This window comes from Coregonus lavaretus, assembly GCF_964263955.1.
Source record: "Coregonus lavaretus genome assembly, chromosome: 20".
Taxonomy (NCBI): domain Eukaryota; kingdom Metazoa; phylum Chordata; class Actinopteri; order Salmoniformes; family Salmonidae; genus Coregonus; species Coregonus lavaretus.
The window spans coordinates 33,491,274-33,514,203 of record NC_140007.1 but is presented as its reverse complement, the minus strand read 5'-3'; the positions used below and the strand labels follow the sequence as shown (position 1 = coordinate 33,514,203).

Sequence of the window (22,930 nt, the reverse complement as noted above, 5' to 3'; positions counted from 1 at the left end):
TAATGTTTGTGCTGTAGACTCTCACGGGTAGACAGACTCCACTACAAGTCAGGGAGGGGAACAACACTTTTAGACCTACAGTATTAAGACCTACATTATTAATGTGGAGAGCATACTCTCAGAATCCAAAAGGATCCTCAAAACAACATGGGGAGTATGAATATACTTCATATATATAAAGCCATGACTATGGCTTGTTGATGTACCATTGCCTGTATCTCTGGGCCGTACATGGAACCTCTTCTCTCTCTAATTTGGATTAGTCACATCAAATACATGTTCTATACAGGCTATATGTTCTAATAGGATGTTGTAGAGGTTATTGACTTAAATGTAGAATGTAGTCTGAACTGCTGTGAAAATATAATAACATATAAACTGCAAGGCATCTGGCAGCCAGGAGAGCTCACAGCCACCCCCTCGTTATACTCATAATATAACCTAAGACAGAAGTCAATGTCTGCTGTGTGTGTGTGTGTGTGTGTGTGTGCCAAGGTTTCCCATAATATACAACATGGTTTGTTTTTCCACCCAGCTCACGCTGCCCTCAGGGTATTATGCAGGGTTATTATGCAGGGTAATATGCAAGGTATTATGCAGGGTTATTATGCAGGGTATTATGCAGGGTTTTATGCAGGGTATTATGCAGGGTTATCATGCAGGGTTATCATGCAGGGTTATTATGCAGGGTTATTATGCAGTTTCACTCAATGAGATTCTGCTCCTGCTCTTTCCCTGAGAGACATTTCTAGAAGGTTTCAGTAGCCCATTCTTAAGCTCAATACATGGTATTTTAGGATTATAAATTGTCGTTACAGGTCAAGTATAAAGTTAGCAAACCTTCGTTTGAACAGTGCATATAATAATTTATATATCTACAAAGAATAGATAATAATCGCCATTCCTTCCAGTTCTCTGCTGCAAATGACTGGAACGAACTGCAAAAATCTCTGAAGCTGGAGACACTTATCTCCCTCACTATCTTTAAGCATCAGTTGTCAGAGCAGCTTACCGATCACTGCACCTGTACACAGCCCATCTGTAATTAGTCCACCCAACTACCTCATCCCCATATTGTTATTTACATTGTTATTTATTTTGCTCATTTGCACCCCAGTATCTCTATTTGCACATAATCTTCTGCACATCTATCACTCCAGTGTTAATACTGAATTATAATTGTAATTATTTATTGTCTTACCTCCATAACTTACTACATTTGCACACACTGTATATAGATTTTCTATTGTGTTATTGACTGTACGTTTTGTTTATTCCATATGTAACTCTGTGTTGTTGTTGTTTTTTCCGCACTGCTTTGCTTTATCTTGGCCAGGTCTCAGTTGTAAATGAGAACTTGTTCTCAACTGGCTTACCTGGTTAAATAAAAAAAGTATGAACCTATTGATGTGAAGCTGGTCTTAAAGTAGATGTGTGATGAAAGAGAAACAGTTGTGTGAGACACAGAGAGCAGACTAAATGTTAATTACGGCGTGAGCATGCCTGCTGCATGTCTAGTACACCTTGTTAACCCAGAAACGCCTTTCATACAAGATCCCAGTAGATCCCAGTAGACAGTAGACATAAAGTCAAGGCTCTCCCTCTGCTTTCATCTCTCTTCTCCATCCTCCTCTCTGTCCTCCCTCTCTCCCCCCTTCTCCATATCCTCTCCCTCTCCCACTCTCTGTGGTGTGATGGGGCACTAGCTAGCGTGGCAGTTCTTCTTCTCAATGGAGCTCTCTGCTTGAGACGGCCTCAATAATGAAGGTTCCAGTCCCACAGTCCCCTCAGCTCTCCTCGTTCCCGGGCCCCCAGTCCCCTCAGCCCTCCTCATCCCCGGGCCCCCAGCCCCCTCAGCCCCCCTCGTCCCCGGGCCCCCAGCCCCCTCAGCCCCCCTCGTCCCCAGGCCCCCAGCCCCCTCAGCCCTCTTTGTCCCCGGGCCCCCTCAGCCCTCCTCGTCCCCGGGCCCCCAGTCCCCTCAGCCCTCCTCGTCCCCGGGCCCCCAGCCCCCTCAGCTCTGCTCCCCCCGGCCCCCAGCCCCCTCAGCCCTATGTATCGTGATAATATCGTATCATGAGGTCCCTGGCAATTCCCAGCACTAATATGCATATGTGTATTGTATGTTTATGTTTTCCAGTGTCAAGTACCTCAAAGATACATACAGTGTATACCCTGCTAAACTATATGGACATGCACTGAAGAAGACATTTGGCTCACATATATCTTTAAATATATTTCACATATACAGTATTTCAGGACTGAAAGCCACTACAAGCATCGGGACAGCTATTGCGAGGCCTATTTTCACATATCCCATCTGTAAGGCTCCTGTTGTAAGGGTTCCTCTTTCAGAGGTCAACCATATATATGGGGCGGCAGGTAGCTTAGTGGTTAAGAGCGTTGTGCCAGTAACCGAAAGGTCGCTGGTTCTAATCCCCGAGCCGACTAGGTGAAAAATCTGTCGATGTGCCCTCGAGCAAGGCACTTAACCCTAATTGCTCCTGTAAGTCGCTCTGGATAAGAGCGTCTGCTAAATGACAAAAATGTAAATGTAAATGTATATCTACAGGTCCATGTTATGGACATTCTACTGTGAGTACTACAGAAATGCATTCTGCTAACAGCGGAGTGGGCAGGAAAGCCGTGTGTGTATATGCATGCGTGGGCAGCACATAGAGCCATTCACTAAGAGCGGGCCTTGTCAACCAGTGCACTCTCAACCCACTATGGTGTACCTCTGTAAGATGTAATATGAATGAGACAAGACCAGGAAGCTGGAGGACCAGGAAGCCGGAGGACCAGGAAGCCGGAGGACCAGGAAGCCGGAGGTTAGGTGCCCTAGGTAACTTCCTTTGTGTGTGGTGGCGCTTTCTGACCGTGTAAACCATGTCTGGTGCGGTCAGTAATAATTCATACTACATGGTCATACACTACTAGAGAACCACTGCTCCTCCTGCTGCCTCAGATACTGTACAGTACACTGCCATGGGCCTACATATAGGATGTGTCCCAAATGGCACCCAGACCCCTATGGGCTCTGGGAAAAAGTCGCACACTATATAGGGAATAGGGTGCCATTTAGGACACAACTATAGAGATAAAACATGTTTTATCTACACTTCCCTAGGGCTCTGGTCAAAAGTAGTGCACTATGTAGGAAATAGGGTGCCATTTGGGGTGCAGCCTCTCTGTGTGGGCTGAATGGGATGGATGATTGTAGTCTCTTGGTGGGCCATAAGGAAGTGTATGACTCAAATGTAAAGTAGTGTAGAGGCTCCTGATGGGTCTTAGGCAAGTCCTAGGGAAGTGTAGATTTATCTCTATAGGTGTGTCCTAAATGGCACCCTATGTATATCAGGAAAAGGTGCCATTAGGCACACAGTCATAGACTACATCAGGAGAGAAAGAGATGGAAGGCAGAGATGGACTAATTCATTAATAATAGGTAGTTCAGGCCTAAACATAATAACAGGCTCAGCCATCCTGTTATCAACTGCTAATTGATGAGCTGCAATCAGAGCAGAACAGAGCTGTCCTATTCCTCAACCATCCACATTAATGACAACAACAACACATTAATGTGGGTTACACATATGCTCAATTTCAGTCCCTATGAGGATTTCCTTTGCTTATGAGTCTGCTCGCTCCTCTCTGTGTCTCAGTCAACCTTACGTGTGCCACAATGAGCCACAAGAAAAACGTAAAGAGAAAACAAACAGCGTGTCAAATCGGTAATCCTTATAATGATTTTGAAGAAATGGAACGTAATGTTAAAAAACTAAAGGAATATTCAGGCCTGAAGGCCAGACCAGCAGGTCTTGTGGATTACACCATTGTGTTCCTAATGACAGGAGATAATACAAACTATGGGACCGCAAGACGTGCGTCGGGCTGGCGGCTGGCATCTTAAATAACACTACAGCATAATCCAGGTCCATTTGCCTCTCTGTCTGTCACCTCTCTCTTCTTTCCTCTCTCTGTCTGTTCTCTTCTCTCCTCTCTGTCTGTTCTCTTCTCTCCTCTCTGTCTGTTCTATTCTCTCCTCTCCCCTCTCTGTCTGGCATCTCTCTCTTCTCTCCTCTGTTTGTCGCCTCTCTCTTCTCTCCTCTCTCTCTCTCTGTCGCCTCTCTTCTTTCCTCTCTGTATGTCGCCTCTCTTCTTTCCTCTCTGTATGTCGCCTCTCCTCTCTCTGTCTGTCTGTCATCTCTCTCTTCTCCCCTCTCTCTGGATATGGGGTTAAGGCGGGACTGTGACAGTTTTGCTGGTCACCTGATAACCCATCCATACGCCTATAAAACAATACAAAGATGGCAGCCATTACTCTAGTAAAAGTAAAAGGACTCTATATTTAAAGATATAGCACATCGGCCTGAGTCCTGTGGAAAACAATCTAGATAGGAGACAGAAGGAGACAGAAAGAGAAAAGTAAAGTAGAAGCTGCTGCTGAATGTTTGATGAGGAGCCAGAGCTCAGCGGATAAGTGAGACTGACAGTGGTACAGTCGTGTACTCTCAGACTGATAGGAGAGAGAGAGAGAGAGAGAGAGAGAGAGAGAGAGAGAGAGAGAGAGAGAGAGAGAGAGAGAGAGAGAGAGAGAGAGAGAGAGAGAGAGAGAGAGAGAGAGAGAGAGAGAGAGAGAGATGAGACTACAACTCTCTATCTCAGCTGATAATTCAAAGGATATTTCTACTCAAGAAGTAGTTTGATAAAAATGAATCTCTTGCCATTGTAAATGAATGACTTATTCTGAATCTTGATGAATGGAATCAATACAAGTGGTAGAGGAATGCACCCCTCTGATCCACACTCCTTCATCTACCTTTTATCAACATCCTTCCACTGTTTTCACCCTCCACTATCTCTACTTCCCCTTCCATTATGCCCACAGCAGATGTGTGTATACAGTATGTGTGAGTGTATGCGTGTGCATAGATGTGTGTGTATCTGCGTACATGCATAATGTGTCTGTGTGTGTGCATGTGTAAATGTGTATGTATGTATGTATGTATGTATGTGTGTGCATGTATAAATATGTATGAATGTGTATGTCTCTTACCTGCGCAGCAACAATTTAGGGTGGTTCTTGCTCTCCAGGTTCTTGTCGATGAGGTCAGAGAGCAGGTGTTTGAGCACGTCGGTGGCGTACTCCAGTTTGCCCTGCAGCGCCGTCATGATGAGAGACGCCACGTTGCCGCGGTCACGCATGGAGAATGAGCGTTGGAGCTCCAGAGTTCTGATGAAGGTTAGCAGGAACACCTTGTTGTTGATGAGCTGAGCGAAGAGTTTCAGAGCCTTCTCTGTGTTCAGCTGACCGTTACCTGACACCTAGGACATACAGGACAGAACACAAAGGGTTAACATACCACATGACAACACATCGTTTCTGTGTTAAGAGTTCCACTTTAAACATGCTTATACAGATTCAGATTGTTCCATGCTTGACAGAACTACTCCATTTCTTTTCTTATGCTCAGTTGATCATAAAGGGCATTGTGAGGCTCTAGTATACAGTACTTTGTGCGGTTCCTATTAGACCTTTATTCCTCCCTGAACATCTCATCACTATCCCACCATGTCACACTCATACAGTCAACAGGCTGACCCTAATAAGACTGCATACGTTGTCCTGTTAGAGGTCTCAGCTTAGAACCCATCCTATGTACCCTAATAAGTCAACTCATTCAGCAACTCACACCCACCCTGTACTCCCCTATAAAGAATCCCAGCGTATTAAAGGGAGAGTATTGAGTGTGTTCCAGTCAGTCTGTCCCAAGTAGAGGAGGTCCCAGGGCTGCCAGTGAACAGGACATTACCCACTTCATTATGCCTGATGAAGGACGTGCTGGTGGGTGAAATAGACGTGCGCCGGGACCTTGTAATGGGACCTACGTGTGTGTGTCTGTGTGTGTGAGAGAGAGAGAGGCCAGAGAGGCAGAACGGCATACTGGTATCAGTCTACCCACGGCACTGTGGTGCTTATGGAGGGCATGCCGCAGGGCTCTCTCACTCTCCTTTTCTCACTCTGTCTCTCCCTCCTTTCCTCATATCTCTTTCCCCTTCCCTCTCCCTTCTCCCCCCCCCCATACTTTTCATTCTCTACTTTTCTCTCCATCTCTCTCTCTCTCCGTACCTCCAGTTCTCTGAGAACAGGGTGGTCCTCGATGCCAGGAAAGAGGACTCTCATGGCGTAGGTCCTGTAGTCCAGGTGGGGGATACCAGCTCTGTCCAGATCACTGGTCAGCTCGTTGATGTCCGTCTGCAGCTCAGCAAAAGCTGGAGGAGGGGGGTAGAGAGAGGAGAAATGAGCAGCACTGTTAGATCAACTGACTTCAGACCTGCTAGTTTATTGTGATCTGAAACCATGGATCGCCATACATTAGTATGTACGCCCACTAGCCACACACACACACACACACACACACCTCTGGTGGCCAGTAAATTGGCGGTACTGTATAGTATCTGAGCTCCTGTGTGTCCTCCGCTGTTAGAGGCTGCAGGTGAGAGCAAGTTAATTGGTCCTTTCCTGACTGAGTCCTGCTAGGCCTTGCTCTGCCCTGAGGGAGTCCCCTTAGCCTCTCTACAGCCAATCACAGTCATATCTCCCCCTGCCTACAGCCTGCCCCCCAGCACCCCGGCTACCCCAGCTCAGGGCTCAGACACACACCCCTGGTGGAACCCAGGTACCTAGCTGCACCTCTAAATCCACCCTTGGGGCACTACACTCTTCCTGACCACAGCTGCTGTTTAAAACATGACCCCCTCGGTGTGTCTCCTCGCCTGTGTGTGTGTCTGCCTAAAGTATCTGTCTGTCTGTACGTGTCCAGGGCTTTAGCTCTTTTGCAGCTGTGTGCTGCTCTGCTCTGCTCACACCACCCAGCTGGGCACTACAACAGACATAGATTAGACCTCCCTAAGAACCATCTCTACACTGCCACAGCCCTGACACAACCCAGAGAAACAAGACAATGACATTAGGAAGATATACCCTTCTAGTATACTATGTCTTCTATATGTCCCATCTTTGTAATTCTGTATGTTAGGGTTATTTTATGTGCTGTAATTTGGTATGTTAGGGTTATTCTATGTGCTGTAATTTTGAGTGGAAAAGCTGTCTTCAGGTTGGCTGGAGGGGATACATAACTTGTCTGTCCTCCCTCTGGTCCCAGGGTTCAGAGGTCAGTTGGTGTAGTGAACAGAAGTGTGCCCTGTCTGTATTGTGGCCCACCAGGGGCCTGTGTGTGTGTGTGTGTGTGTGTGTGTGTGTGTGTGTGTGTGTGTGTGTGTGTGTGTGTGTGTGTATGTGTATGTGTGTGTGTGTGTGTGTAGGGCAGCAGAGCTCAGCACTAACACAGATTTATTAGGCTTTAACAAGGCCTGCCTAACAATCTTAAATGAGACCATACCTTTACAACAGACTGTGAAACACACATGCCACACACAAAATGCCAGCATGAAATAAAGATGATATGCCATTACAAATGTGTTCATAGGAGAACGTTGTGTTTAATCAGTGTGTGAGCCAGTGCGCGTGTGTGTGTGAGCCAGTGTGTGTGAGCCAGTGTGCGTGTGTGTGTGAGTCAGTGTGAGTGTCAGTGTGAGCCAGTGTCAGTGTGATCCAGTGTGTGTGAGCCAGTGTGTGTGTGTGAGTCAGTGTGTGTGTGAGTCAGTGTGAGTGTCAGTGTGAGCCAGTGTCAGTGTGAGCCAGTGTGTGTGAGCCAGTGTGTGTGTGTGAGTCAGTGTGTGTGTGTGAGTCAGTGTGTGTGTGTGAGTCAGTGTGTGTGTGTGTGTGAGTCAGTGTGTGTGTGTGTGAGCCAGTGTGTGTGTGTGAGCCAGTGTGTGTGAGCGATAGACAAGCACCATGTGCATTTAGTGTGCCACGATCAGGGTCACAAACAGGGTAAACTAAACTAGCAGAGACTGACTCACTGACCCAGATTCACAATAACTTCTATTACATTATGCAACACATACCACCCGTAATTTATTTACTACACAGAAATACCAATGTGTGTCATTCATGTGATTATACCATGCCTTAGTGGAGCCCAGCTAGCTAGCTCAGTCTTTAGCCCTGCAAGGAAACTGGAATCAAAGTGTCTCAAAATAGCTGTGTAGAGCAGAAGAGGACCAAACATAATTGCTTAACTCTTCACAGACATTTTGAGAGACTGATTTCAGTTTCTGTACCTGTAATTCCATGCCTTTGTTGTTGATGGAGAGAGGATAAGGATATAGGCTAGAGTACCTGAATAGCGACTCTGGGCTGAACTGACCTTCCGTAGTCTAGACCAGGGTTTTCCAACTCCAGTCCTCGAGCACCCCCAACAGCACACATTTTTGTTGTTGCCCCTGACAAACTCACTGGACTGGAGTTGGGAACACTGGTGTATACGATAGTTTGTGAGAGTTGCAACTAATAGTCTGTGGTTAATTTGTTGAATGTCAATGAATTTTTCCCTAGATGCATTTCAATGTTACTGATAGCCTACTAATAGTTAGTGGTTATCTAAATAAAGTCTTACTCACCTTCCTTGCACTCCAGGGCAACCCGGGACTCCAGGTTGTCCATCTGCATCTGCAGGCGCTTCAGGGTGAGGTCATTCTCCCGCGACTTGCGTTTGTATGCGATGAGGACGAGGATGACGATGATGAGGAGGAGGCCTCCGCCGGCGGCGATAGAGACGATGGTGGGCAGGGTGAGCAGGCTGTCTGAAAGGATGTGGACCGCCCCTGGAGACACGTGGAGACCGCCCACCTGGACCTGATATATACACACATAAAGTATATAGAGTTTAACACATTCAAACACAAACAGTTAGATTCAGTTAAATAAACCCATACAGCACACAGACACAGTGTGCATAGACACACACCCAGACAGCCAGACAGCCAGACACCCCGACACCCCGGCACCCAGACACCCCGACATGTATGAGAGTGAAGAGTGAAGTTCGGGGGCTTGAACTCAATAAGTGAGAAGACTAGTAGAAATAATTGCAGTGGATTCTTGCGGAACCTTTTGACAGCTAGAGCCCAGTCACACTGCTCTGTCTTTGACCTGTTTCGCTCAGCTGAATGAACAACCACGAGAGCAAAAATAATGGAGTTTACAGGTCAAACGTTATGGAAAATAAATCACAGACACTCTGACACACAGAGACAGAAAAGAGAGACAGGACGAGAGGGTGTGTGAGTGTGTGTGTGTGTGTGTATGAATGTGTGTGTGTGTGTGTGTGTGTGTGTGTGTGTGTGCATCTGTGTGTTTGTCAGTGTCTGTTTCAGTGTGTGTTTCTGTGTAGATATGTGTGCACTTGGACAGACTGATTGACGTACCATGACTTTGTACTGGCCCGTGAGGTTAGGAGGCTCACACAGCAGCTGGGTCTCAGACACAGTGACTGAGCAGGGGGTCTCCCCGATCAGTACAGTGTAGTTGAGCTTCACCCCCCCTGAGGCCGGGGGAACCAGGTTTCTGCCCTGTGGGGGGAGAGGAGGGGGGCACTTTGTACTGTGCACACATTGTCATTGCAATGCTCAACTAAGGTAATATGAAGTCACCCAAAAATAATAATTGGTTGTTATGGTGCAGTAATGATGATACAGTTATAGAATGAACATTGTTTCAACTCTGTTTTATGGTTGCACATTCAAATATCTTAAACCCTCTCTTGATTTCTACATGCTAGGTCTAGGCCGGGTTGCTATATAAGTGCTGTCATTTATAGAGCTTTATTCATCCATTTGATTGATTGATTGATTGATTACAATTCCAGTAAGCTCCCATACCTTGAGAATGATGGGCGAGCCAGGCTTCTGCTCCAGGACCCCATTGGTGCTGAGAGGTTCAAAGTATGGGTTGGGGTAGTAGAGGAAGTTGGTGTTGTTATAGACTAGCAGAGTCTGGACGTTGTTGAAGATGAACCCAAACTCATCAGCGTGTTTGACCATGTCCAGACCTGGACGGTACTCTGCTACCAGGGACGGGGCAAAGCAACTCATACTGGTGGTGTTCAGAACCTTACACATCTGAGAGAGGGAGGAATGGAGAAGGAGAGAAGCAGGGAGAGAGAGAGAGAGGAGGGGAAGGAGGGGGAGAGAGGAGGGGAAGGAGAGGGAGAGAGGAGGGGAGAGAGGAGGGGAAGGAGAGGGAGAGAGGAGGGGAAGGAGAGGGAGAGAGAGAGGTGGAAGTAGAGGGAGGGGAAGGATAGAAAGAGAGGGAAAAGAGAGAGAGAGGGGAATGAGAGAGAGAGGGGAATGAGAGAGAGAGAGAGAGAGAGAGAGAGAGAGAGAGAGAGAGAGAGAGAGAGAGAGAGAGAGAGAGAGAGAAGGGGAAGGAGAGAGAGAGAAGGGGAAGGAGAGAGAGAGAGAGAGGGGGGAGGAGGGAGGGAGAAAGAGGGGAAGGAGAGAGAGGGAGAGAGAGAGAGAGAGGGGAAGGAGAGAGAGAGAGAGGGGGGAAGGAGAGAGAGAGAGAGGGGAAGGAGAGAGAGAGAGGGGAAGGAGAGAGAGAGAGAGGGGAATGAGGGAGGGAGAAAGAGGGGAATGAGAGAGAGAGAGGGGAAGGAGAGAGAGGGAGAGGGGAAGGAGGGAGGGAGAAAGAGGGGAATGAGAGAGAGAGAAGGGGAAGGAGAGAGAGAGAGAGAGAGAGAGAGAGAGGGAGGAGGGAGGGAGAAACAGGGGGAGGAGGAGAGAGAGTGAGACAAATTAGCTCCACCAAAAGATGGAAACAGGCGACCGATGGGATCCACACTAGCCAGCCATCATGCTCTAATAATCTAAGCTCTCCAATATGAGACATGAGCAAGTCAAGCGGGATGAGGTGAGACAGACCGTCTGGCTCTACTCTTTCCATTCTAAAAGTTGAAAGAGTAGGTTCATACCATATAGCCTAACAACCACCTACTGTAATACCATGTAAAGTCTAGAGTTTATTGAATGTTACACTTCATACAAAAGCACTGCCAGCAGCATACCACTCTGCATCCCACGGCTGGCTTGCCTCTGAAGTTAAGCTGGGTCGGTCCCTGGATGGGAGACCAGATGCTGCTGGAAGTGGTATTGGAGGGCCAGTAGTGGGATGCTAGTTTAAGGAGATCCCAGGGCAGTGAAAGGGACATTGCCCTGCGTATGTTGCCGTCTTTCGCATGGGACGATAAAAGAGTGTCCTGACTCTCTGTGGTCATTAAAAATCCCATGGCGCTTATCGTAAGAGTAGGGGTGTTAACCCTGGTGTCATGGCTAAATTCCCAACCTGGCCCCATTCCATCATGCCCACCTAATCAACCCCCTCATTCTTATTTTGCGTATATCACTCCTCACCTCTCCAGCTGATGTGTGGTGAGCGTTCTGGCACAAAAATGGTCACCATGCAACACATTGGTGGTGGATGAAGTGAGTTTCCCCCCCTACTATGTAAAGTGCTTTGAGTACCTCAGTTGGTAGAAAAGTGCTATATACATCCAATTAATTATTATTACTTTCAGAGACAGGAAGTTTTCAGTTTTCATAACATTTCTCCAGTAGTGCTGAGGAGCCTCAAACTAAAACAAATAAGAGGGCATGAGGGGGACTGGGGATATCCCCCAATCACTTGGTCATATATCCAATCTAGCAGGTTGAGGTGAAGTCATGGCTTCTTGAATAATATTCCTTTCTATCTGTATGCCCAGGAGCGGCTATTTTCCATGCGAGGGAACGAGCTGCAGCACTACTAACAGTAGAGGAACACGATTGATTACTGTGCTGCACTCCTGCTGCTGCCGGAGCCTTTTATCTCGGATCTCAATTCAATTCAATTCAATTTAAGGGCTTTATTGGCATGGGAAACGTGTGTTAACATTGCCAAAGCAAGTGAAGTAGATAGTAAACAAAAGTGAAATAAACAATAAATATTAACAGTAAACATTACACTCAGAAGTTTCAAAAGAATAAAGACATTTCAAATGTCATATTATGTATATATACAGTGTTGTAACAATGTGCAAATAGTTAAAGTACAAATGGGAAAATAAATAAACATAAATATGGGTTGTATTTACAATGGTGTTTGTTCTTCACTGGTTGCCCTTTTCTTGTGGCAACAGGTCACAAATCTTGCAGCTGTGATGGCACACTGTGGTTTTTCACCCAGTAGATAAGGGAGTTTATCAAAATTGGGTTTGTTTTCGAATTCTTTGTGGATCGCTGTAATCTGAGGGAAATATGTGTCTCTAATATGGTCATACATTTGGCAGGAGGTTAGGAAGTGCAGCTCAGTTTCCACCTCATTTTGTGGGCAGTGTGCACATAGCCTGTCTTCTCTTGAGAGCCAGGTCTGCCTACAGCGGCCTTTCTCAATAGCAAGGCTATGCTCACTGAGTCTGTACATAGTCAAAGCTTTCCTTAAGTTTGGGTCAGTCACAGTGGTCAGGTATTCTGCCACTGTGTACTCTCTGTTTAGGGCCAAATAGTATTCTAATTTGCTCTGTTTTTTTGTTTGTTCTTTCCAATGTGTCAAGTAATTCTCTTTTTGTTTTCTCATGATTTGGTTGGGTCTAGTTGTGTTGTTGTTGTTGTTGTCCTGGGGCTGTGTGGGGTCTGTTTGTGTTTGTGAACAGAGCCCCAGGACAAGCTTACTTAGGGGACTCTTCTCCAAGTTCATCTCTCTGTAGGTGATGGCTTTGTTATGGAAGGTTTGGGAATCGCTTCCTTTTAAGTGGTTATAGAATTTAACGGCTCTTTTCTGGATTTTGATAATTAGCGGGTATTGGCCTAATTCTGCTCTGCATGCATTATTTGGTGTCTCTCTCTTTCTCTCACTCTCAGAGGATAAACTTAATTAGAGCCAAATGTCTTCAAAGCTCTGTAGCGCAAGCAGAGTACCACACCTCTTACCTGTTGTCCTCTGCTCTAGTCTCGAGCCGGGGGGGTGGCTATCAGCCATCGATACAAACAAATTCCGGTCAATCCTTCTATTCTATTCTTTTTTAAAGCAGCGTGGTGCAGAGTTGTGGACTCCAGTCACATGACTTGGACTCGCGTCTGATTTGAGTCACACATTTGATGAGTTGAGACTTGACTTGATAGAAAATAAAAGAACTTGAGGGCTCGACTTTGACATGATGATTTGAAAATATCTGATCTGGCCAGGTTTTGTAATGTTTTGTCACTCATTTTGTGTCACAGAATCTACGTGGATTACTTTACACACAGCCAGAGACAGCAGCATCGCCCTTGCAATTTTTTTTTGCCACTAACTGCAACAGATTGGCTAGTGAAACGCACACTCCGCACTCTGACTGGACCAGCAAACTGTCAATCAACAATGGTCGGGTGCGCTAGCGAACAGATTATTTGATTTGCTGTGCAGCTATAGGATCGGGTGCAGCACGAACATCAAATTGTAGGGAAAGAGGATTGCCATAAATGAATATACAGCTCCAAAAATTGTTTGGTGATCAAGAATATGAACTGTTTACTTTGCAAGCTCACCAGGAATGGGGCATCAATTACTAGCATAGGCCTACTGGTATTTTGGTATGTAACAATTGCTTAAAATTGATAATTTCTTATGAAGCTTGCATTTGGAATTTGTTTTTAAAATGAATTATCACTGTGGCGAAGACGCACCATAGGCGAGGCTCTTCATTTGCGTTCTCAAAACTCCCGCCAGTGGAGCGTGCTTTTTTTGTCTTATTGAAATGTTTGCTGTTGCTTTCACATGTTTATATCCATAGGCCCTATGTGGTAAATCAATATTGCATCTAATACTACAATAATTGCTAGCGTTTCATCATTCCATCCCCATACCGTTTATTGCAACACATAGGCATTTCTGTTTCATGTTTGATAGGCCTACGATACATTTTCATATAGCCAACCATTTCTTACCCTGCTCTGAGTGGGCGCGATGTTTATAGCGAACATGAATGTTTGCAATACTTAATTTAATTCAATGTATGGTTTCCTTTGTTCATATTTCCCGGGTTATGTCGGAGTTCCGTGTGTCTCTGTCATGCTGGTTGTGCGTAGTAGAAATAGGCTGCGTAGCCTGCACTCCACGCTTTGGAGTCAGAATGTTGAATAAGATAAAATTATTGTTCCATGTATGCATGGTTTTAAAATATAATTAATAATCACTAAGTCTGATTAAGACGAATGTACCAATGGATGTGGAAATGGCCTTTTACATTGTAGAACCAGTTTATTTGTTGTAATTGCCAGTTGGGTGACTTGTATGGTCCTGGGGGCCAGGTGCTTATAGACCTATCTGTTTGATCTCCTGTTAGACAGATTCGATTTGGTTTCTCAAGGGGAGGCTGTGCAGTCTTGCCCTTTACCTGTGTCCGTTCAGATAGGACAGGTTAAGCCTGATAGAGGCTATTTCTTTTGGGCTATTGCCCATGTAAATTTGGTAAATCTACTTGTATATTTTGTATGATATGGTGCTTTCACCATTGGATCACCAAGACCAGCAAATAAATCTACACTCTGAGCACGTCAACCTGCCTTGCCTTCTGCTGATTTCATGCTCTTACGACTATTTTACAATTACTTAGGCTAATCAAAATATGTTGTAGACAATATAATGAAAAGGGCTGTCTGGTAGCCTCAATAAATAGACAAAGATTTGTAGTTGAACAAGTCGTTACATGTATAGATTTATTTTTACTTGACTTGAGATTTGACTTAAACTTGTGACTGGACTCCACTTGACTTGCTCTTAGAATGCACGACTTAGACTTGACCCGTTCTACTTGGGACTCGATTTGAGACTCGGACCTTGTGACTTGAGACTTGCTTGTGACTCGAATAATAGTGACTTGGTCCCACCTCTGGTGTGGTGTACAGAGTGAGTGTGCAGCAGGGGGAATTGTTTTAGATACTCCAACCATGCTCTTTGAGGTTGAGCTACAGAGTACAACTACAGAGTACAAGAGTATTCCCATTCTTCTCCATGCAGGAAGGAATCCTAGGCTGCATTATTAAGTAGTTAGCTGTATGGTAACGTAGTCTTTGGGCTGGTCCTGCTGGAGGCCCGTGGAGCACTGGGTTGGGTTCAGCAGGAAGTTAGCTCTGCTCCCGGGTTAACCGACTGGGCTAACCGAAACACAGTTCCCACATAACAGCTGCCGCCATGCGTGCTGCTGCGGCTGGACTCGGTGTGTGTATGTTAGCCCACATTACAAGGTCTAAAAGCTCCCAAGCGACTCCCGTAGAGTAGTGACATTGTATATCTACAGTCTAAGTTTGCATGTTCGAGAGAGAGAGGCTAAGCCCTTTTAAAAATGCATACAACCTCCATAGCACTGCTGACACATTTTCTCCAAGAATCTACTACTGTAATCCCATTATATGTTACAGAGAGATCTTAGATTAGATGAAAGTTATAGAGAAAATACTGAGGGAAAAACATACTGTATACACTGTTCTTATCGTGTGCTATGATTATCAAAAGCTGCTTGTGAATGCATTTACTTATTAACTTAATACATTCTGGCCAATAAGTCCCTTAATAACAGCAAATAAACACAAATTCACTCTCATAGTTACTAGCAAATAAGCTTTTTTTTATAGCTACGAATACACTTGATTGCTCTCACATACTGCATTCAGAGACAGTAAAGCAAAAGTGACATGTTGCTGTAGTCTCCATGTTATAAAAGTGACGTGCATTACAGGCAGGCACAGAAGCTACCACAGCACGCCCGCCCGTCCGTCCGTCCGTCTCTGTCTGTCTGTCTGTCTGTCTGTCTGTGTTGGAACAGAACAGAACAGAACAGCAATGCATTTGCAAGTCAACTACAGTACAGTATGGCTCCCACTACCATCTGTTCAGAGCTGGGCTAGCTAGCTGGAAGGATGCTGCATGTTTTCAACACACTCTTTCAACACTCTGTGTGTGTTTGTGTGTTGGTGGGTGAGACATTTTTTCCCCCTCTTCCTGAATCCTGTTTTCCGAGAAAGGCAGTCATATAAGATTCAGCCATGACTGGATGTGATGTGATCTAATGTGATGTGTGAAGATCTAAAGAGGCCACAGAATAAGTCACTGAGCTTAGTGCCTATAAGGTTAGTGATCAGGGTAGTGAAGGGGGGCATACTGGCTATGCCAGGGTAGTGAAGTGGAACAGCATGGGCTATATGGGTAGTGATGTAAGAAATGGTGTATCTTAGTCCCAAGATGTGCAACTATATACTATGCTGTTAATCATCTCAGGGCTCTTATAGGCTCTTATGAGGGAGCAGAGAATAGTTATGCGCCAGGTCTCTGACTTGGAGAGAGGGAGGCAGTAGAGGAAATAGGCTTCAGGGGTACGAGAGAGGAGACAGCTCTGTTAGGTCAAGGGTCAAATATTATGTGAGCAATATTCTGGCCAATGAGTGATATTAGTGGCTGATATCAATCCTACACTACGTCCATTTCCTTCCATGTCCTGTTTGTTTCCACCAGCTGTTAATTCTGACAATATGGCTCTGATATTAGTCACATGGATGGATGGATGGATGGATGGAGAGTGGAGAGAAGAGGGGATGGATGGATGGATGGAGAGTGGAGAGAAGAGGGGATGGATGGATGGATGGATGGATGGATGGAGAGTGGAGAGAAGAGGGGATGGATGGATGGATGGATGGATGGAGAGAAGAGGGGATGGATGGATGGATGGATGGATGGAGAGTGGAGAGAAGAGGGGATGGATGGATGGATGGATGGATGGAGAGTGGAGAGAAGAGGGGATGGATGGATGGATGGATGGATGGATGGATGGATGGATGGATGGATGGAGAGTGGAGAGAAGAGGGGATGGATGGATGGTGCAGACGTAGTGGATGAGGAGGAAACAACCTGACAAGACTGGAAGACATAGAAGGAGAAGAGAGGTTATTAACCAAGCCTTTAGCTTGATGTAAATGAGAGGGAGCAGGATGTATCTATAGTGGAGTCACACCATCTATTCCTTCATGTGATTCTATCTGAGTGTTCATTATACAGTGGACGAAACATTAGGAACACCGTCATAATATTGAGTTGCACCCTTTTGCCCTCACAACAGCCTCAGTTCATCGGGGAATGGTCTCTACAAGGTGTCGAAAGCGTTCCACAGGGATACTGGTCCATGTCGACTCCAAGTTGTCTGGATGTCCTTTGGGTGGTGGATCATTCTTGATACACACGGGAAACTGTTGAGCGTGAAAAACCCAGCGTTGCAGTTCTTGACTAACTCAAACTGGTGTGCCTGGCACCTACTACCATACCCCGTTCAAAGGCACTTAGATATGCTGTCTTGCCCATTCACCCTCTGAATGGCACACATAACACAATCCATGTCTCAATTGTCTCAAGGCTTAAAAATCCTTCTTTAACCTGATTGAAGTGGATTTAACCAGTGACATCAATAAGGGATCATAACTTTCACCTGGATTCACCTGGTCAGTCTGTCATGGAAAGAGCATTGAATGTAATGTTTTGTACACTCAGTGTATGTCTCTTGGGGGTGATGTACCATGTCCTAGGAGGACAAAGTTCTAAAGAGAGCAGTCTGATTGCATAAGGACTGTAGGTGCTGTGCTGCTCTATAGACCTAGTGAAGTATAGGTCTCTCTCTCTCTCTCTAATCAGCTCAAATTGCTGCTGATCGCTTCCACTTCTGACAATCAGGCTGCGTCCCAAATGGTACCCTATTACCCTATATAGTGCACTACTTTTGACCAGGGCCCATATTAATGCACTATGTAGTGAACAGGGTGCCATTTGGGAAGCAGCCTCTACTGTATCTATCTCATGATGACATCACATCAGCCATACAGACATCTTAATGGGGGCAAAATGTGGCAGGTGAAATTCTTTAAGAGAAGATAGGAGAAAATGGGGGGTCTGTGAGAGGAAAAATAACACTTTTTAGCATTAATCAGAGACAATGATTAATGTTTCAGTTGTGAACCGGTGACAGGTATAGAGCGTGTCACGAAGAAAGGTGTCTCCCTTTCTGTGCCTTCTTTGTGAAGAATCTTGTGCAGGTGACGAGATGGAAGGGGGAGGGAGGGAGACGAGAGAGGCAATTTAATGGGAGGTAGATGACACTTTGAAGGCTGACTTGACAGGCCCTCTCTGGGCTGGGCCCTGATTGCACGGCTGCTGCCGTGCTGTTTGCCTTTCCCCCTGTGACAAAGACGAGAGGAAGGGATGAAGAGATCCGTAATTGTAACCTAGGCTTCTTCTCTTCTCCTCCTTCTGGAGCAAGGAAATCAAAGAGGAGCCGAGTGTCTGTGAGAGGCACTGTGTGTGTGTGTGTGTGTGTGTGAGGAAGTGAGACTGCACTTTAAAGGAGAACGCCACTGAGCGCTCAAAGCTTTCTGCTTTCACCTGAGTGAAAACCAGACAGCACCCACACACAAGTCAAATCCTATTTCAGCTCAGAGGCTTCCAAGAATTCTTACTGATCTGATCCAGTTATTTTGTGTGTGAGTAAAGCATTGAGACTGTCTTTCATTAGATCCAAAATGACTGGGTTTCTTCATGTAAAATGGGGAAACTGTCCATACATGAAGACATGTACAGTAGTAGAACAAAGGGCAGGGTTCTCCAACTGGCACACGGCTGATTTTATTTGGCCCCCCAAGTTTTCTGACCAAAAAATATTGATTTATTATTATTTTTATAGTTGGACATAAAAGACTGTAAAAACACCATCAAATCAGCTCCAAGTGATTGACAATTTTACAAAGTATCCCTACGCATAACAGAGATATATGTGATCATATACAAATGTAAGCAAGGTTTGAAATTATTATATTTTAGTCAAATATGATATGTTTTGGCTTTTTGTGGTAAATTTGCAGCCCGCTCAAGAAACAATCTAGTTGATGGTCCCTGGCCTAGGGCACAGTTCTGATGTTGGGTACTGGAGAAATCATGAAGAAATGCAGGCACCTCAGAACCACTTAAGTGAACTACAGTCTGTCTGAGTGGGAGGAGGGTTGTGAATGCAGAAGGTAAGAAGACAATACTTTGGAACAAATCTGTTCTGAGATTCTCTAACAAGATTCTTTGAGACCCAAAAAGCAACATTCTAGTGAGGTGTGAGATGGAAGTCATTATATAAAGAGACCATTAAAATAGACTTCAGAACATGGTCATGGTGGTGGTGGTCTGTGTGTGCATGTTTCATTTCTGTGACTGTACAGTATGCATCTGCCTAAAGTTTGTGCTGTGTTTATGAGCATGTACTAATTTTATAAATGTATTTAGGATACGCTGTATTTCCTGGCATGAATCACTTGTTCCACACTACCTGTTTTCCCTCCCTCCCTCCCTCCCTCACCTCCCTCCCTCCCTCACTCACCTCCCTCCACTCCTCTGCCCTCCCCACCTTTACCCTGACCACCCACCCGACCGCAGCGGTGGAAAAATACCATTCCCTTAATTAAACATGGACCCCGAGGACTAGAGCATAAATGCAATTTGTAACGATTCGCCCGCCCGGCCCTGATTATACAGAGAGGGGCTCTTTATGCTGAACAAAGCCTTCTGACAGCACTTCATCTTCCATTAGAACCCACTAGGAACAGACTAGCCCCTCGGTCTTCCCCAGCCTTCCAAACCCACCACCATCCAACCCTTCCCATGCCCTCCAACCCTCTAACCACTGCCTACCAGCCCCCCACGCTCCTAGCCTCAAACCCCACCAGCCCTCCACCCTCCAAAGCTGCACCTACACTCCAGATTTACAGAAAAGTGTCTGAGGAGGTATTTCAAATTCAGGCTGAATACGCCAAGTCTCAAACCGTAACAACAGGGCTAAGCAGGTTAGAGCAGGACTGTATCGAGCTGAGGCCCTGACTGACTGGCGATAGTAACTGGAGCCTGATGGTGTTAAAACTTTCCAATGAAATACTGCATGGGAACACTCGCTAACTGCTCCATTATTTAAAGAGACTAGCTAGAGTGTTTAGGGAGATTTGAAATAGGGTTTGTGGGGAGGTTGGAGGAGGTTGGGGGTTAGCAGGACAAGCATTTGTATGACTCAATCATACCCAACATCATCTACTCCAGTGTGTGTGTGTAGTGTATGTGTGTGTAGTACTACTCACATTGACAGACTCGCGGCCGCCGTACTTGATCCGTATCCTAGGCTCCTGAACCACATCCAGATTAGTTCCTGTCACCATCAGAGGAGTGTGGCCGCTGTTTCACCCACCCACGCACGCACGCACACGCACACACACACACAAACACAAACACAAAAAAGTTTTACAAACAAATAACACACCGGACTACAAGACTTTCCCTCCAAAACTTCCTGCCCTGCACAACCCTTTGTCGAAAGTCTTTACCTCACATTTTAAAAAAGTGTTTTCAGAAGATAATAGGCTTTTGAGGTAAGTAAATGATTAAAGATGCCTTTAACTGAACTTCAGTAGATCTGGTAGGCTCGTCTTTGAAACACCAAAGGCTCTAGCTAGCTGCGGCGTGGAGCGGTGGTCGCTACTTAGCATGCAGGGGTCGTAGCTACGTGGCTCGATGGATAATATACAACACAACACAAACAAGCCAGGCTGAGCTGAACCAAACACAGACAGACAGGAGAGACAGGGCAGGAGCCAGAGCAGGGGACTTCCTTACAGCTGTTTGGCCTGTTATCGGGATCGGGACTGTTATAGTGGTTGCTGAAGTAACGCTGAGGAGTGTTAGATGACTGGGCTGGGAGGCTGGGAGCACTAGATCAGCATCTAGATTAGCATCTCAAGATCTGTCTGCGCATGGCGGTATTGCAGTATTAGTGACTACAGTCTATATAGCCACTCCGGAGGACAGTGGTAAGACAAGACTAGTTGTTCAAATTGTCTTGAGGTCCACTGAGCAAAACGCCAAATGAGGAGGGTTTAGCATGCTTTACTGCTAACCATTCAGTCCAATCAAGAGTACAAGGAGAGGAGATAGAGTAACATAGAGAGATGTGCTCTAGATTAAAGATGCTCATCCCTGTTGATGTTAGCTGTGCCTTCCTGGGTTGTGTTGTTTAGACAGCACCCTGGCAGCAGCTTTGATGCCCTGTCTGTCTGTCTGTCTGTCTGTCAGCTACGGGGCTACACTACGCTATGCTACACTCCTCTACCTCCTTTCTCCCGGGCTGAGAGGAGGCATGGGGCGGTGCTCTCGCTGCAGAAAAGAAATAACAAGTTTGACTAAACAAAGAGCTGTCCCTCATCTCTTCTCTCTCTCTCTGTTTCTCAGTGGAGAGAGAGAGGACGTGCTGCTCTCTTCTCTTCCAGATAAACTCCATCTCGGCTGCTATCTGCTGCACACTTAGACCTCTGTTACATGTTCACAGCCTCTCTCTCTCTCTCTCTCTCTCTCTCTCTGTCCTCATCATCCCTCTCTTTAATTACAAACTGTCTACCTGAGATATGCTGCAGCAATGCACTACCATTACTAGTCTCTACAGCTAATGCTAGAAGAAAAAAACTAGCAAACTCAGACTGTTAGCTTTCAGTGTTGCGTTTGATGATGGGGTCTGACTATGAGGAACTGGGGACATGGACAAGTAGATGTTTACGCTCATGTTTAGGAGAGGTGTTGGTGGTGTTACCTGGCGATGCTCCACTCTGGCTCGATGTGCTGGACGGTGGGGTCCTCAATGTAATCGAAGCTCAAGCTCTCCTTGACCTGGGCCCGGTCCACACTCACACTGATCTGCACCGAACCCACCCCAGTCAGGGAGGGGGCCGAGTAACACACGATCTCTGTCATGGACCGCCTGCAGGGAACACACGCACACACGCACACACACACACACACGCACACGCACACGCACACACACACACACAGTCCATGTCTGCGTTTCTTCTTTAATCATTCTTAAATAAAGGTTAAATAAAAATAAAATACAATTAGTTCTCCATCCCATTCAATTGATCCCTGCACTACCTGCTCACCCCCTGAAACTAGCCCTGTTCATTAGCCACCCCCCCCCCATCCTTCTCTCATCCTCTCCTCTCTCTCCACAGTCAGAATAACAGTTGAGAACACATGGCTAGTAATTAGCCCAGATCTCATTAAAGCTGCCTTGACTCCTCAACCTTACAGTATTACAATGAAACCTACTCCTTTCTCTTCTGCTGCACCGCTTTAAATAGATATCAGAAAGGAGAGGGAGGGAGGGAGGGAGAGGGAAGGAGGGAGGGAGGGAGAGGGAAGGAGGGAGGGAGAGGGAGGGGTGGAGGGAGGGAGAGGGAGGGGTGGAGGGAGGGAGAGGGATCGAGAGAGGAGGGAGGGAGGGATGGAGCGAGAGGAGAGGGAGGGAGAGAGGAGAGGGAGGGAGAGAGGAGAGGGAGGGAGGGAGGGAGAGAGGAGAGGGAGGGAGGGAGGGAGAGAGGAGAGGGAGGGAGGGAGGGATGTAGGGAGAGAGGGAGGGAGGGATGTAGAGAGAGGAGAGGGAGGGAGGGATGGAGAGAGAGGGAGGGAGGGATGAGAGAGAGGTAGGGAGAGGGAGGTAGGGAGAGAGGGAGGCATGGAGAGAGAGGTAGGGAGAGAGGGAGGGAGGGAGGGATGGAGAGAGGGGTAGGGAGGGAGGGATGGAGAGAGAGGGAGGGGGAGATGTAGAGAGAGGAGAGGGAGGGAGGGATGGAGAGAGAGGGAGGGAGGGATGGAGAGAGAGGGAGGGAGGGATGGAGAGAGAGGGAGGGAGGGATGGAGAGAGAGGAGAGGGAGGGATGGAGAGAGAGGTAGAGCAGGAAGAAAACAGGTAGCGAGAGGAAGGGTGGGAGAGAGAGAGAGAGAGAGAGAGAACTGAAAAAGAGCAGATCTAAGAAAGAAGTAAAGGTGACTGAAAAAGGAAGGAAAATCCCAGGCTGGGTGCACAAGGTTGTCTGGAGGTTATTATTAGAGAGGTTTGATGCAGTAGGTCATCAAACCTTATTAAGATGTACATATGTTTCTGACAGGGAGAAAAGG

General features: G+C 46.3%; 1 protein-coding gene across 1 annotated transcript in view; it reads right to left on the bottom strand.

Annotated features, from left to right (window-relative positions):
- The window catches only part of LOC311148133 (plexin-A2-like), a 212,543-nt gene that overhangs the window by 28,044 nt on the left and 161,569 nt on the right, over positions 1-22,930 (bottom strand). Inside the window, exons 17-23 of the mRNA XM_084185028.1 lie at positions 21,567-21,734; positions 20,068-20,161; positions 9,787-10,026; positions 9,334-9,477; positions 8,527-8,761; positions 6,131-6,273; positions 5,057-5,325 (exon numbers count right to left, since the gene is read on the bottom strand). Coding sequence (XP_084041154.1) covers positions 5,057-5,325; positions 6,131-6,273; positions 8,527-8,761; positions 9,334-9,477; positions 9,787-10,026; positions 20,068-20,161; positions 21,567-21,734 — 1,293 coding nt within the window. The remainder of the gene's footprint in view (positions 1-5,056; positions 5,326-6,130; positions 6,274-8,526; positions 8,762-9,333; positions 9,478-9,786; positions 10,027-20,067; positions 20,162-21,566; positions 21,735-22,930) is intronic.